Below are 16,795 nucleotides of genomic sequence, written 5' to 3' on the forward strand. Positions count from 1 at the left end.
CCCTTTCCCTTTATGGCCCTGCTTGGTCTAGAGACTGTCATGGGGAGGTGCCCCAGGAAAGCTGAGTGGCCCCGGCCCTTTCTGAACTCTCACCATTTGGAACTGCGCTCACAGCAGTTCGCTAGCACACCAGCAAACCCAAATGTGGCCCCTGCAGTGGGGCCCACAGCGGCCACCCAGCAGCCATTCAGTGTGTACTGCTGCTTCTGCCCTGAGGACCAGAGACGGGGAGCCTCTGGCAGATGAACACCACTCACTAGGTTCCTCTGGATTTCCACATAGCTCACTGCCCAAGACAGAAGAAGACTTCTACTTGCCAATGAGGTTTTTCAAACCTCCTTGATCTCTGCAAAAAGGCAAGGTCCGCGGGACTGGGTGGTCTAAGTGTCTTAGCCCCAAGCCCTTGCCACTCCCAACGCTACCCAGCCAAGCTCCCTCTTCATCTGCGAAGTGTGTGTCGCCCCCCAAACCCTGTGTGTTACTTCTCTGCCCATCCTGAATGACGCTCTTCCCTCTTCTTGCACCTGAGAGAACGTCTGCCTATCTGTAAACCTCGGATGGAGTGACTGCCTGCACAATCTGTCCCGTATCCATCACCTGGGCAGAAACTGCTAATTGGCTGGGCGAGGGACTCCTGGCATAGCCTAGCATCCCAACGACCAGGCGGGGACACCCGAGGCGGGCACCGGCAGCAAGGAGGGATGGTGCAGCAGACTGGGTGCTCCTCACAGACTGGACCCTTTGGAGCGGATATCCCCGAATTCATTCCCTCCCTCCCTCCGTCCCCACTCTCCACCCCACGCAATCTCCACCCAGTGAAAGATAGTGCTGGGAAGACCAGGGAGCCAGAGCAAACCTTCCACCTTTGCTGGCCACGCCCCAGGCCCTGCAGGGCTGGCCCGTAGACCCCGCGGCCTTCGACGGTGCTCAGCTTTTCCAAGTTCGCAGCGCCACCTGGTGGCCTGTAGATCTCACTGAGGGTCGCCCAAGAGTGGGATGCCTGGGTGCAGAGGAGGGGCTTGAACCTGTGTAGATCTACCTGGATTCACACTCCCACCCAAAGCTTCCCTGCTCTGAGATCTAGAGCCTTCCTAAGCTCTGTTTGAGGTTCCTAAGAAGGAATTCCTTGAGAAAAGGCCTGCTACTTCTTAGGAAAGTGCTTCTGCCCTGGGATCATCACATCTCTCTAGATATTCTAAATGTGTTTTTTCCCCTCACTAAAATAGTCAAAATAATAGTTTATCAATATATATTTAAAATATTGTATTAAACTAGGAAAATGGTTTTATTCCATGCACCACAGTTGGTAACACATCCATAGGACCAAGTCCAAAGCCTGAGGCTGATAAGCCCAGTGTTTGTGTTCGTTGTCTCCCTCTCTCTCTCCCTCCCTCCCTCCCTCGCGTGCGCGCGCCCTCCCTCCCCCTCTCTCCATCTCATCCTCTTCCTCTCCCTCCCTCCCACCTTATCTAGCAAAGACATGCATTTGAAAACACAAACCTCCTTATCTCATGTTTTACACCTTTAAATATTTTGGTGACCCCAGAAAGAGCCAGAGCCCAAGGTGGTGCACCTGTTACTGGACTCAGTGAGCTCCAAGCTCCACACTTGGTTCAGAGGAGCCTGTCTCTTACTTTAACTTAGCCCTCCAACCAAGCAGATGGTGTCTGTTGTAACATATCCTCTTCTTCCTGCCAAAGAAGTGCGTGGAGCCATGTTGCAGGTATGTGCTTACTGTACCTGCCGGTTAACAAGGCCCAGAGCATGCTATTCAGAATAAGCACTCTGCCACTAGGCCTCTGGGCCTGTCTCTAGCACAGCTGCCCACACCAGATTGGGACATTTCTAGTTAAACTGATTGCCAAACCTCACAGCCGCAGATCATCCTCAGCTATACAGCAAGTTCAAGGGCAGCCTGAGACCCTGTCTCAACAATAACAATTACCATGATTATACAAGAGTGTAGAAGAGAAGAAATAAGATGTTCCTGTAACCCGCCCCCAGTTAGCCTAAGTCAAAGGCTTTCTGAGGTGCTTGTCGGGAGCCTCGGGCTGACTTCTCTGCACTTGTGTATGTGTCCTCTGAGCACGCACACGTGCATGGAGCCCACAGGGTGGCCTTGGCTGCTCTTCAGATCCTATCCATCTGGGTTTTGAGACTGGGTCTCACAGCGCTCTAGTAGTGACAGAGACTAGGCTGGCTGGCCACCAAGGATCCACTTGTCACCTGTCTTTGCCTCTCTGGTGCTGAGATTACAAACACCTGCTACCATGCCTAACTTTTGGGGGTTTGGGCATAAGGATGGTTTGAGATAGGGTCTGACTTCATAGCCCCGGCTGGCCTAGAACTTGCTATGTAAACCAAACAGGCCTCAAACTCACAGAGATGTAGTGGATGTAAACATGTTTTTGCTTTGATCCCAAGTGTGGGATGGGGAACAGACTTGAGAGAGATCAGGTGATGTTTATCCACTAGAAGACGAACCACCTTGTGTGGGGGCTTGGCTTTTGCCAGCTGAAACACATCTTAGTACAGACTCTGAGAGGGTATATATATATATGGCCAGAACAAGAAGGCGGGGCTTTTTTGGGTCTTTGTATTGTTTGGCTGCTCGTCGCTCCACTTCGAAACGCTCCTAAAGAGACCGCTCCAGAGAACGCCTTCGGGGCTCTGGGTTCCAGCTGTTGTTCCAGGTTCCAGCAGCAACTTTGGTTGAATTGCTGGTCTGCTGAAATCCTGCCAACCATGCCATTAACTTCTTTTCTCTCCTATCTAGGGTAAGTGGGTCGGAAGGGAGGTGTAAGCATTAAAGAACCTCAAATAAAGTAGGTTTGGAAAAGGTCAAAGCCTACAGGTGACACCCAGTGCGCTTTGGGCACAGTGGGTAACTTACCTTTTAATCCTGTGGAGGAAGATGCAGCTTTTGAAGATGTAGAAATGCTGTTTCAGGGTGTCAGCAAGATCGCAGCTGTTCCTGTAGTGTTCTTTCCTGCTTTATACCCAGGGGGAATTTTCTGCTTATTTCTTTGTCTTTTTGTTGTTGTTGTTTTTTGAGACAGGGTTTCTCTGTGTAGCCTTAGCTGTCCTGGACTCACTTTGTTGACCAGGCTGGCCTTGAACTCACAGAGATCCATCTGCCTCTGCCTCCCGAGTGCTGGGATTAAAGGCGTGCGCCACCACACCCGGCTTTTTGTCTTTTTACTGTACTACATTTTTTAAAAGATTGGAAGAAAGACCAGTAAGATACAAAAACCAGAAGGGTCAGTAAATTCTATGATTCTGGAAATGACTGCAGAGTTAGCTGTACAACTAGAGAATTTGCTGGTAGCCGTAGGAGCATTTGGAAAGCAAAAAGCGCCATTGGTAAAGGGAAAACACCTGGTAACCGAGAGCCAGTGTTTCCTACAATCCCTGCCTCGCCCTGCTCCACGAGCCAGGTGTTCAGAATACCGGCATGCAGAAGAAGGAGGAGAAAAATGGGAAGCCAGGTTGTAAAGATTCTAGAGGAATGGAAAAGCAGACAGGCCAAAGGGGCTTTGGAGACAAGTGCTCTGATAGGGCTAACAGACACCATCAGCTTTTCCAGGCTTTGTGCAACATGTCCCTGCTAATGATGGTGCTGAGGCTGGTGATGAGATGGCATGGTGACCAGTAGATATGCTAATTTTGAAGCATTTTTAAAAAGATTTGTTTATTATTTATACAGTATTCTGCCTGCATGCAAGCCAGCAGGCCAGAAGAGGGCAGCATATCACATTATAGATAGTTATGAGTCACTATGTGGTTGCTGGGAATTGAACTCAGGACCTCTGGAAGAACAGCCAGTACTCTTAACCTCTGAGCCATCTCTCCAGCCCTGATTTAAAGCATTTTAAAGAGGCTATTGTAGCCAGGCAGTGGTGGCGCACACCTTTAATCCCAGGACTAGGGAGACAGAGGCAGGTGGATCACTGTGAGTTTGAGGCCAGCCTGGTTTACAAAGCGAGTCCAGGACAGCCAGGGCTACACAGAGAAACCGTGCCTCAAAGCCCCTCCCCTCTGCATGAAGTATAGTGTGGAGAGATTGTCAAGTTTATATCCTTTTATAGCCAAGTGTGGCTGACAGCAATAGGGGAGGGCCATGATGCTAGCTGGGAGCCAGTAAAAAACTAAGGAACTGAGCCGGGCGTGGTGGCGCACGCCTTTAATCCCAGCACTCGGGAGGCAGAGGCAGGTGGATCGCTGTGAGTTTGAGGCCAGCCTGGTCTACAAAGTGAGTCCAGGATGGCCAAGGCTACACAGAGAAACCCTGTCTCGAAAAACAAAACAAACAAACAAACAAACAAAAAAACTAAGGAACTGGCTCTAGAGACAACCATGGCACACAAGAGCATGGCCCCAGGCCAGGCTGGCCCAGCTGGGATCACAAGGGTTGAGGAGATGCACAGTGACCCCAGGGCAGCAGCAGCATCCTAAGATAGGGAGGCCAGGTGGTGGCTTATGGAAGATGACTGTGGATAAGGAGGCTGGGGTGGGGCTAGTGGGATCGACTCTCCCATCCAGGCTTTCATAGCCAACATTGCTCTTTTGATCAACCAACTGTTGACATCTCTTTATCTATGCTGGACCTTACTAGCATTTCCATATTTTAGTATCTCCTTAGCTATCCAAGAACAACTGAGAACAGTGCTGTGCCTTAAAGATCCTACCCACCCACTGGGGAAAGATTTCTTTATATAATGCTAACCCTTGAGTTGTCTTAGTTTGGGTTTCATTCCTGTGAAGAGACACCATGACTTAGGCAACTCTTATAAAGGCAAACATTTAATGGGGGCTGGCCTACAGTTTCAGAGGTTTAGTCCATTATGGTCATGGTGGGAGGCATGGCGGCATACAGGCAGACATGGTGCTGGAGGAGCCAAGGGTTCTACATCTTGATCCGCAGGTAGCAGGAGACTGTGTGCCACACTGGGCAAAGCTTCAGCATAGGAGACCTCAAAGCCCACAGTGACAATGACACACTTCCTCTAACAAAGCCTCTAACACCTATAATAGTGCCATTCCCATGGGCCAAGCATTCAAACACACGAGTATCTGGGAGCCATTCCTTCAAACCACACAAGTGTCTTACAGATTCGTAAATGCATGTGGAAAGTCAGTAAAGATAGACTTAGCGAGTTTAAATAAAGGTCCTCTATGTGGAAAGTCAGTAAAGACAGACTTAGTGAGTTTAAATAAAAGCCCTCTGTTTGAGTGTGAAAGGGACTTCCAGGAGCCACACGGTTGCTGGATGACCAGAGAGGCCTCCAAAGCCCCACAAGCCACAAGGCTGTTTCCACTAGCGTTGGTTGCATGCTCAAACTAGGTAGTTAAGTCCTTCCTGGAAACTCCATGTTTTGGCTGGAGGCTATGGAGAAATGAGGCTGTGGCTCCCTCCCTGTTGGAGGGCTGCTCCATGAAGGCTGCTGGGAAAGAGTTGTCATCACAGTCCTCCTTGGCTGTGTATTCTGAACTGGACTAACGTGAAGAGAAAAGGTGTGCCCACTGGTTTAACAGTGGCGTGACTGTTAGGGTGAGACTAACTGCTCTCTGGCCTTCTTCACAGGATGGAATTCCCATCAGATAGCGTTTTGTCTGTTTTGTTTGTTTTTGTTTTGTTGTTTTGTTTTGTTTTTCTGTGTAGCCTTGGCTGTCCTAGACTCACTTTGTAGACCAGGCCGTCCTTGAACTCAGAGATCCGCCTGCCTCTGCCTCCCGAGTGCCATCACACCTGGCCACATCATATTATTGTAAAACAGGGCAAAACTCTGGGTGAAGTCCAGTGGGGAAGCAACTGCTATTGGTTTGTTAAAGAGATGTGATGTGCACATCAGACTGTGTATGAAACACTGTTCTTACACCCACAGCTCCTCACGGAGGAAGACTTAATGCTAGGGATGGTATACTCTTACAGACTCAACTGGTTAAACTCCTTAAAACAAGAGACTTCTGTGGCACAGGGGCTCAGTACTGTCATAGAAGGCAAAAAGAACTAAACATCTGTTACTTTCCTCAAGACTCAGGAAACAGTGACAAGGGAGCAGGAAGAATGTAAGGGCTGTAGGAAGGCAGAGTGTTGTGTAGTTATTGCCACCCAAACTCAAACACTCTTGAGGATCAAGAAGTAACCAAAACCTGGTAAGACTGAGGAAGCTTCTAAAATATAGAAAGAAAATCCAAAGGCTCCACCTCAAGATTATAAAAAAAGTTAACAATTGTTGGTGTGAGGAGACTGAGCCACTTAACTTCTTGCAAGTTGGGTAGAGTACCATGGATGTACCACCTGAGTGGGTCACTCCCTCTTATTCCTTAAGTAATCTCAATAAACTCATTTGTTCACTACGCTGGACTAAGAATTGCAGTCGTTTTATAGTTCTTTCAGTATGAATGAAACACAAAGTAGACAAAACCCAGGGAAGATAAATTTGGCTAGTGAGATGGCTCAGTGGACAAAGGCGCTTGCCATTAAGTCTCATAAACTGAGTTCAACCCTCAGAACCCTCTTGGTAGGAGAGAACCAACTGCCAAGCTATTCTCCAAACAAACAAACACACACACACACACACACACACACACACACACACACACACACACACACACACACACACAAATGCAAACAAAACCAAACCTATTGTAAAGATAAAGACAGGGCTGGGGAGATGGCACAACAGTTAAGAGCAAAACTGCTCCTGCAAAGACCCAAGTTTGGTTCCCAGAACCCTAACCATGTATAACTTCAGGGGGACCTGGTGCCTCTGGCATCTATGGAGCCTGCACTCATGTGTACAATACACACACATCCTAGACTTTGTTTTAGCTATTCTAGTAGGTGGTATGTGGAAGTTGGCTTTGAACTCTTGATCTTCCTGCCTCTATCTCCCAAGTCTGGCATTACAGTAAAGCACCAAACCCAACTAGCTCTCCTCAGCTGTGCCTGAAGCGGGGCTGCTGTCCACAAAGCCCATGCTCCATTCATGACAGCCTGTGCGCTCACTTAAGGCTTCTGACCTGTGTGATCTCTGCCACTCTTCCCTGGGAAATGTCACTTCACTGTCCCTTCCAGTGCATCTCCTTCAAATACCGGCAAGTGGTACCACTACACATGTCCAGCCAGCTGCCCACTGACCTCCCTAGTGACGGTGTGGTGATGGCACAGAGGGTGGATGACAATCAAAGGCTCCATTTCCATCCCTTCAATTAGATGTAGCCACATGGCTCCTTGTCAGCAGGTTTTACTATGCTGTGCAATGCTGTGCAAAGTATCTCTGAAGTGATCCCCAAAGGGTAAGAATGCCTGTGTTCTGGCCGAGTGAGCTCTGGTGGCTGGGTTTCCACCTGCCCTCTAAGACCATGACCTTGGGGGTGGAAACACATGCAGACGGAGCAAGAGGATCTCTGTGTGTTGCCTTGGCCGTCCTGGAACTTTGTTCTGTACACCAGACTAGCCTCAAACCCACAGTCATCTGCCTCCCAAGCGCTAGAATTAAAGAGTGCACCACCAGCATCGCCTGGACAGAAACTTATGTAAGTGGGAGAAATAAACTTTGCTTAAATCACTGTATGTTGAGAATCCTTTAGGTGACTCATCTTTCTCATTACTAACCTAGCTTTCCTGTGGGATATGGAACATTGGTGTCCCCACCTCCTACCAGGGGCCGTCATGTAGTTCCACCATCATGACTACAGCACTTAAGCTGGGGCCCCATAACAAGCTTCCTTCCTGGCTTGTCACAGGGAGTGGCGTACTGTAGGACACTGTCTTCCATCTGCGCTTAAAATCAAGTACAGGACCTACCACTGCCTACACATTACTGGAGCTAAGATCCATGGCAGAGCACGCACCCAACACCAACTGAGAGACTGGTGTTTCTCTGAAGAACACAAGAGTCAAGTTTTGCACCTCAAGTCTCTGGGCCAGCACCCATCCCAAGGGTGGTGAGTCCTCCCCAGAGCCCAGGGCTTCATATACTTACAGGTATCTTCCCAGAAAGAGGGTCCAGGGATATCCTTCTCAAGTGACAATTTGACTCATTAAGGTTAAAGACCACTTCACGGGAGAAACTGCTGTTTAATCATATTATACAGCCTGAAAGCCGCTCACTTGCTTTGACTACCTTAACAGCTGCTGTATTTTTCTTTGATGGGTGTGTGTGTGTGTGTGTGTGTGTGTGTGTGTGTGTGTGTGTGTGTGTGTGTGTGTGTGTGTGTGTGTGTGTGTGTGTGTATAGACCAGAGGTCTATATCAGATGCCTTCCTCGGTCACTCTCCGCCTTGTTTTTTGAGACAGGGTCTCTCACTTAACTAGAGCTCACCAATTTGGCTCACAAGCTGCCAGAGACCCCTAGGGATGCCCAGTGCTTGAAATTGCTGGTGTCTTCTTCATCAACTCAACTTGAAGCCTGTTTATGGATCTACCAATGCATCCTGGGAGAGGTGCTGTACTTGTGGTTGAGTCAGCAATGGCCACTGCTGCAGGGTAAGTGTCTTTACACTAGCACCAGGTCAACAGCCAACGAGCCACTTCCATCTTATTTCTGAAAGGGGGATATCACATGCATTTACATCACCCAGGAAGTACTTCCACTTGATTTAACATCTCTTGGAAACTTAGAAAAGCACACATAAGCTGACTTCAGAGATGTGAGGCACACATCAAGTACAGGTGTCATTTAGATAGAACAGAAGCAGAAAGTAAAGCCACTGAAATTTATTGCTGTCTATGCTCTCCCAGGGTCGCTACACTGTCAAGTAGCTACAGAGCGCAGCTCTGCCTTTACTCTTCTTTAAATGCTATCTCACCACAGGCATCTAAACCAACAGCAGCAGCTACAAAATGGTGTCTGAATAATTTTGAGTTCAAAACAAGATCTGTGTACAGGCAGAATAAAAAGATGTTCAATTAATAGTGTGCTGTGTAACCAGAACAAAACATCCTCAACTGAGCACTCTGTGCGCACCTTAATAGAGATGTGACTCAGACAACAACAGTAAATTCCTCTTTCCTTTTACAGTTTAGTGAGGTGGTCTGTGTTCTTGCAGATGACTTACAAAGTACAAGAAATGTTGCATGTGGGCACTAGGCATAAAATATTTCATTTCCTTACACAGGGTGCAGCAGTGGCACAGGGAACCTGGTGGACACCCTGCCATCCCTTTACCAAAGATGGGCATCCCAGAAGGGCAGCAGATGCCTGGCAGCAAGCCACCCGTAACAACTTTTTAGTTGTTTAAGATACAAGCACATTCTTGCATTCCCCTCCCTGGCTGTCATTTCTCCCAACGTGGTGGGAGACAAGCCCTCGGCCACTTGTGTAGTTTCCCCTTAGAATTATGTACAGGACACCTACAGATATGGTACAAACTAGTATGAAATCAATGGTTGTTTGCAATTCCAGACATGATCCCGTGGTTAAATAAATAGACCACGTCAATTGGTTCCAAGTTAAGACTCAGAAGCACTTGCATCCGTAACTGCAGAAACTGGCTTCTCGTTGGCTGGCGTGGAGTCGCTGACTCTGTCCTCAACAGTGGCGGGGACCTTGGAAGCAGGGGACATCACATCCACAGTGAGTGAGGAGGTGTCTGCCTTTGCAGTAGTCATGACAGGGTCAGAAGGTGGGCCCGTGGCAGGGAGGGAAGACAGCGGCTCTCCAGCGCTGGCTGCAGAAGAGCCCTCTGGAACCAAAGGAAATGACGGGAGAAACTCCGACGGCATGGGGAGAGGTGCAATGCCAGGTAAGTTTCGGGGAGGCAGGGAGGGAAGAGATGGCAAACCTAGGATACAAACAGCAGAGGTCACATATCCTGCCAGCAACCAGAGCGTTGCTATCAAGCACCTGTACCTGCCCCTCACCAAGAACTGGGAGCTGAGGGAGGACAACACAGCCACCTCTGCTGACCTCCAGCTGGAAGCTTTCCATTTCCAAGCTCCATGTGCCTCAGCCCTGCACTCAGGGTATCTGCTGATGGGAACAGACCCTTCCAGAATGATGGAAAGCAGCGTCCCACGGCTTTCAAGGGAGCTAGGAGCTGGGGGGGTCCTGCTCCTGGGGGAATTAGGAGTTGGGGGATCCTGCTCCCAGGCAAGGTACAGGTCCAGTTACAGGATGCCTCTTTTAGCTAACAGGAAGGAGCCATGGAGAAGCAGCCAGGGCTGCCTCACAGGAGCCACACTGTACCTGGGGAGGCCCTGAGATGACAACTATTTATACTGTTCTTAGTGAGTTGTTTTAGAGATTTTCAAAGCAGAAAGAGCAAAGGGAGGTGGATAGTACAGTGTATATCCAGGCTCTGATGGCTGGGGAAACTGTTCCTGCTCCTAGAGGCTTATCGCATGCAGAGACAAAAGGTATCAAAAATATGGGCACCAGGGAAAAAGAAGCAGGAGTTTGGTAGTGACTGGGGCTTTCCACGTCATTTGTCTTTCAGCCCTGGTGCTGAAGATGAGTTCAGCTGATGAATATACAGATGGTGAGAATTGTCAATCTACCAGAAATGTCACAGTGACATCCAATATTTAGTGTAGGGCAATCACTACAGTGCCAAGACTGCAGTCACAGGGGTCATCAGCAGGAGCAGACTTGGGGTACCACCGTTTCCTTTTCACCTGGGCATAAGATCGGAGAGTCACCTGCTGGCAGCAGTACTCTTGGTTGCTACTACAAAGACACCTGTCAACAGTGGACAATACTTAGCTGGCTTGAGTGCAGACCTCGGATCCTAGCACTTGAGAGTCTGAGACAGGAAGTTAATCCATTTGAAGCTAGTCCAGGCCAGCTACACAGTGAGACCCCAGTTTTGGAAAAACAAAAGATAATGGGCTTCAACTTCACAGAGCAGGTACTAGCGTTCCCCATGGGTTGCATCCTTAAATAGGAAGCAAAAAGAGGGGCTTTGTGTATCTCTGGTAGGTGACCTGCACCACATCGTACACAACGCACAGCGCCAATCCACTGGTATTGTCTTCAATAGCCTATCTGGGACAAACATGTCAGGGTGTAGAGAGAGGAAGGAGGGAGGCAGCAGGCTGAGCCATAGGCTCCTTGCCTTCCTCTTCTTCATCTAAAGGAGGAGTACTAACTAGAAGTAGCTGACATCTGCTCTTTCTGGAAAAGACTGAACTGGAGGCCTCACTTTCCTGAATCCAGTTTTTATTAGCAATGTCCTAGGAGGGAAAAGCATGCAACATACCCGGGTTCCCAAGCTCCGGCAAGCCGACCCCTGGCATGATGTGCGGAGCAGGGAGGTTGAAGTTGGGGAGGCTGGGGAGGTTGGGGAGGCTGGGGAGGCTGGGGAGGCTAGGCAGCCCTGCTGATAAAGGCATCAGACCTGAGCAGAGGGGGAGAAAGAGCACAAGGTAAGCATTTACCTGGAAAGGAGACAGATCATCATATGCTGATCAAGTACTCCCTTCTTCAAAATCCCAACACCGGGCTCACTACGTGATGGCTTCACATCAGAATGACATAAACAACAACTAAATCTCATGTTAACATGTTCTTGTATCTACATTAGGCTGTGAAACCAGTAATGAATGCTCCCAAGACCCTGGACAAGAGGGATGGTGCCCAGTGGTCCAGGATCTGGAGAGAAGGTTCACTTATTGTAATGACTGCCTAGGGAGCACAACTAGACCCCACACACCAACAGCTCACCATGATGCCCCTTCCCTCCATGTGAGCACATGCGCAGTTCATGGCTGGCTACATTTGCTTGGTAACGGGAGGCCCTGACAACACACAGCACTCGTTATTGATGACAATTTATCATCGATATCAGCTAGAACGAGGGGGCTTAGTGTGCACTGGAAATACTAAGAAAGAACCCACACACTTTTACATTTGAGCTTCTCGAGACTTAAATAAGTAAGGAGCCTTCTCAGTCAGGGCAATCACAAGGAAACTGCATGCACGGAAGGGAGATGGCACCTGCTTCCTGGCCTGCTAAGGAGGGCAGCACCCATTTTGTCACAGAGCTCTGCAGTGATAATGGATGATCAAAAGACAAAGAGTTTCAGAAGCAAATCCCGTTACTGACCAGTCTCTAGCCTGCTGCTTACTTGGTAATGTGGTAGCTGGGTTCACTGGTGTTACAGAAGCAAGGGACTGGTTTACTTGTGGTGGCAACAATGGTACAGTTGGTACACCTAAACAAAGCACATTAAAATAATTTTTAAACAATTCTACTGCCAGACCATACACAGGAGGACACTGTTCTGTCCCTCCCCATGACCAGGTCCTGAGCCTTGGCTGCACTCTTTGCTATGTATGACCTTCACAGCTGGCCCACCAATGCAGACTTCAGTGACAGACCTGACAGACCTCAGTTGTAGCTTGGTGAGGGGGAGAGAGCTGTGCAGCCTCTCCTGCATAAGCTCACTGGACAAGAAGTCAGCCAGTGACCCAAGATGGGCTAGATTGACAGCGGCCTCATGCAAACATGGAGGCCGTGCAAACACGGGGGCTGCTGAGAGCCCTATGCCTCAGAAACAGTGAACGCTTGTCTGTGATGAGGACAATGTCAGAAATGTCTCAGCAGACAAAGAACACTTGGACTTCTAGAGGTGCAGAAAATTACTAGGCTTCTTTTAACCTTAGGCTCCTATATACGCAATCCATCCCCGCCTGCACCAACAGTGGCTTGGGGATGCCATCTGATGAAGACCTGCCTACTGGCCTTAACCCACTCAAGTGGGAAGTTTCTGATATCACAATAGTAATACATGTTGAACACCCCTAACTGAAAATCTGAAATCTGAGACAACCCCAACTATGAAGCTTTTTTGAGAGCCAATGTGATTTTGCAAGTGGGAAATTCCACCCCTGACCCCATGTAAAGGATGGAAGTCAGAACACAGGCCACTGAAAATACAGTACGGAATCATTTTCAAGCTGCAGGTATGCATTTGAAACAAGTGAACCCGTGTTCAGACAAGGTTCCAACTGCAGGGTATCTCATCACATCTGCCGGTTCAGTACTCCAGGTAGAGACGCTCAGGCTACTATGCTGAGTCAGGCTTCTGTCTCACACAGATATGTTTAAATAGGCAACAGGAGCGAACTGTTCCTAAAAGGATAAGCCAACCACGCGCAGCTGTCTTATTTACTCATGTATAAAGTGCTTTCCTGAGGAAACATGCAAAAGAGAACAGAGGGTGTGGGGCGGGGGGGGGGGGGGGGGGGAGAGGAAGAAAGAAGAGAAAGCCTAGCCACAGCACTGGCAAGAGTTACAATAGGAATGCTGTAACTAGTTTATATTTCTGCCTTAAAACTTGGCTATAAGAAATATGTGAAAGGTTTTATTCAGAAATAGAATTTGAGGTAAACCCAGGCTATTATGTGGGGTCGTTGAGAACAAGACGTAAGGATGGAGAGCACAGCTAAGAGGGAACTGCTTCTGACATGTCACATTTAGTCTCTGAAATTCATGTTCTCAACAGCGAAACTTTTAGTAGTGTCTTTTTAAGCTGACTCAACAGTTTGTGAGCAAGGATTGTTTCACTCCTATTTGTCTCTTTAGTATCCAAGAATCCATTTCTCTGCAGTGTCAGCTCCAGGCACCTCACTGCGTGTGCATCTAACACAATACACGGTTAACTGCAGGGTGACGAGGGAGGTGTCAGTTTTCTCCTGACGGCCTTCTCAATAGGCTGGAACTGCTCGGCCAGGGAAGGGCCTGCTGCCTTGTGAGCAACCTGACCTACTGGTACCAATAATACCTATTCAGGAATAATAAACTGGGTGATGGGTGTAAGAAATCAGTATAGCACCAAAAATGAACTCCAACTCTAGATAGACTAAGCCCCTGCACCTGTGACTGGTGACTGGATATCTGATCGCCTTCAGGAAAAACACCTGCCTGTGGTAATGACTGCGCACCCTCTTGGGAAGTAAAACTGATTCTGAAAAAGTGGCAGAATTTAAACCAATGTGACCAACTCAAGACATCATACCTTCCTCTATCACTGCGTCTTGATGGGCAGTCTAATCCAGAACAAAGTGGGGGAGGGGGGTGGATAAGCAAATCCTCAATACAAATAGCTAAATAAGCTAAAATAAGAAGATACATACTTTGTGAGTGGAGCATGTCAGAATTCGGTTAGTGCTTACTGACAATCTAGCCACTATATAAAGAACTCCAGACACTAAGAAGAGGAGAAACCAGAAAACAGATGAGAAACAGGAAAAAAAAAACTGTCAGGATTGAGTGACTCAACAGAAATGTGATTTCATGCAGGCTCAGAGACTGAGTTTACACAGGGCACAGACTGCCTAGGAACACTGCAAACGCCCCTCATCTGAGGAATGCGTAAGAACATGCGACGCAGCCACGCTGTAAAGCGTTTCTTAGTGATTAGAAGAAATGAACTGCTAATGCATGCAGCAATATCAACGATCCTTGACAACACTACGCTAAGAACACAAAGCAATCACAAGACCTACTGAATATTGTATGAAAGTCCACACTGGGCCGCAAGATCAGTTACTGCCTCAGTCTGGCAGTCTGTAGAAACTAGGGAGTAACAGGAATTGAGAGGGTTTCTCTGGGGCCTGGAGGCAACGAAATAGTCCCAGTTCACTGAGGTGCTGGTTGGATAATTCTGCAGATAACATCCACTTAAAGTGGCTGAGTTGAATGGCATGGGAACTCTCTCTTTATAATGCTGATTTTTTGTTTTTGTTTTTTTGGTTTTTCAAAACAGGGTTTCTCCGTGTAACCTTGGCTGTCCTGGACTCCCTTTGTAGACCAGGCTGGCCTGGAACTCATAGTGATCCACCTGCCTCTGCCGGGATTAAAGCCGTGTGCCACCATGCCCAGCTTCATAAAGCTGTTAAAGACATTAAACCCAAACAAAAGACTTGGATCAGGTAGAACAGGTGTAAAGTCTGCTCACTGAGCGCTCGCTCACATACCTGCACTGAGAACATACGCACCTGCACTGAGAACATACGCACCTGCACTGAGAACATACGCACCTGCACTGAGAACACTGCTGCCAGCTGGTGGGGCTGAGCTAATACAAAGTCCAGGCAGACTCTGCTCCATTCCTGCAGTTCCTGGCGCTGACAAAGATGGGGGACTAACTGAGGACAGCTGGACCTAGGGAAAAAAAAAAAAAAAAAGGTGGGGCAGGGAGATTGCTTACAAGTTAGTTGAGAAACCAGCTGGAACTCTTCACAGCATGAGTCATTTCTCCAATCTGGAGATTTCCAAGCTCAACATATGTATTTCCTCTTCTCACTGACATCTCTACCTTTCGGGAATCTGGTCTCTAGACACTTCAGAGTCGCTACCTTCAGTGTCGCTTCTGATTCTCTCATGGCTCTCTGCACTCTGTCCTTCCTAGTTGCCACATACTAACCTCTCTGGCAGGAGGCACCACTGAGTGGGTGGGAGGGAGGCGGCAGAATGAAGGCATGGACTGCCTGAGCTCTGGCCCTGGGCCTTGCAGGCATGGGGAGTAGGGAGAGGAGGGGTTGCCTGAGCTCTGGCCCTGGGCCTTGCAGGCATGGGGAATAGGGAGAGGAGGGGTTGCTCAGTAGCTGCACTTCCCTGTAGCTGGGGATGGCTGAACTGAGACAATATGGCAGGGTCTGGAGAGCAGCAAGCACGCGCAGAAGACCTGAGTGTGGTTCCCTGCACCAACACTGGACAGTTCACAACTGCATGTGATTCTAACTCCAAGGCTCCAATACCCCATTCTGGCCTCCTTGGACACACACTCCACCACCCACCAACCTTGCCTTTACAGCTCTCCAGGTGTGTGTGTGGCCATACAGACAGGAGAAGTGACCACCCGGGATGCCTTTCTAAGAAACAGTTAAAAAAAACTCTGCAGCCCACACAACCCCTTAATTTTCATCACCTTCCATTGGGCTGAACTGCCCTCTGTACCGATGATCTCAAATCTGAACACCTAGTTCTCTAAAGGCCAGCACCACACACTTCACTTCCCTCCAGATATGCAGAGACCTCAAATTCAACATGATGTGCAACGCCTAACTTAGCACTGCCTGCCTCAACTAGAGCTGCCGACACACGCCCCCCACAGGAAGGACCGTGGAGCAAAATGAACTAACCTCGGTAAACCCATCCTTAACAGGAGCAATGGGGGTACCAGCCATCTGTCCTGGAAGGGAAATTTTCTTTCCTTCTTCAAAGGGGCGTGTAGGTATTCGGTGCAAATAACCATAGCCAATGCCACATCCAAGGCTAAAAAAAAAAAAAATGTTTTCTTATTGTTATAAAACACAACTTGCATTCTTTTGAGGTTTTAAAGCATATAAGCCCATGTGTTTTCCCCCCTTCCTTTTGTTTGTTTGCTTGTTTGTGACAGTTTCCTGTAGTCTAGACTCCTGATCCTCATGTCTGCATTTGCATTCTTTAAATAATGCCATCTTCCCAGAGGTCTCTGTGGTCCACTCTATAGGACGCACTGTATGTCCACTCTGGACAATGCTTTTAGTTCCTGTTTTTCTTCAAGCATTTATCACCATTCAACATATGACATGTTTACTGTCTAGTCTCTCCCTCAATAAAATGTTAAGGCCTGTAGGGACAGAGTCTTTTTTTTTTTTTTTTTTTTTTTTTTTTTTTTAATGCTTTAACAGTTCCTGGCACTAGACAGACACCTAATAATTACTTGCTGCATAAATCATACCCTGCCTTCTTACTGAAGAGATCTAAACACATGTGCAAGATGGTATCATTTGAGGAGTGCAGCACAAAGCAAATTATGTGTCTGTGTGTGTATACACACACACACACACACACACAC

General features: G+C 48.2%; 1 protein-coding gene across 1 annotated transcript in view; it reads right to left on the bottom strand.

The window, feature by feature from the left end:
* Window positions 1–9,004: 9,004 nt before the first annotated feature.
* The window catches only part of Gorasp2 (golgi reassembly stacking protein 2), a 28,688-nt gene continuing 20,897 nt past the window's right edge, over window positions 9,005–16,795 (bottom strand). The window contains exons 6-10 of the mRNA XM_051166188.1: window positions 16,098–16,230; window positions 14,994–15,117; window positions 12,077–12,163; window positions 11,209–11,346; window positions 9,005–9,792 (exon numbers count right to left, since the gene is read on the bottom strand). Of these exons, the coding sequence (XP_051022145.1) occupies window positions 9,461–9,792; window positions 11,209–11,346; window positions 12,077–12,163; window positions 14,994–15,117; window positions 16,098–16,230 (814 nt within the window). The 3' untranslated portion in view covers window positions 9,005–9,460. The remainder of the gene's footprint in view (window positions 9,793–11,208; window positions 11,347–12,076; window positions 12,164–14,993; window positions 15,118–16,097; window positions 16,231–16,795) is intronic.

This window comes from Acomys russatus, chromosome 24, assembly GCF_903995435.1.
Source record: "Acomys russatus chromosome 24, mAcoRus1.1, whole genome shotgun sequence".
In the NCBI taxonomy this organism is placed as follows: Eukaryota; Metazoa; Chordata; class Mammalia; order Rodentia; family Muridae; genus Acomys; species Acomys russatus.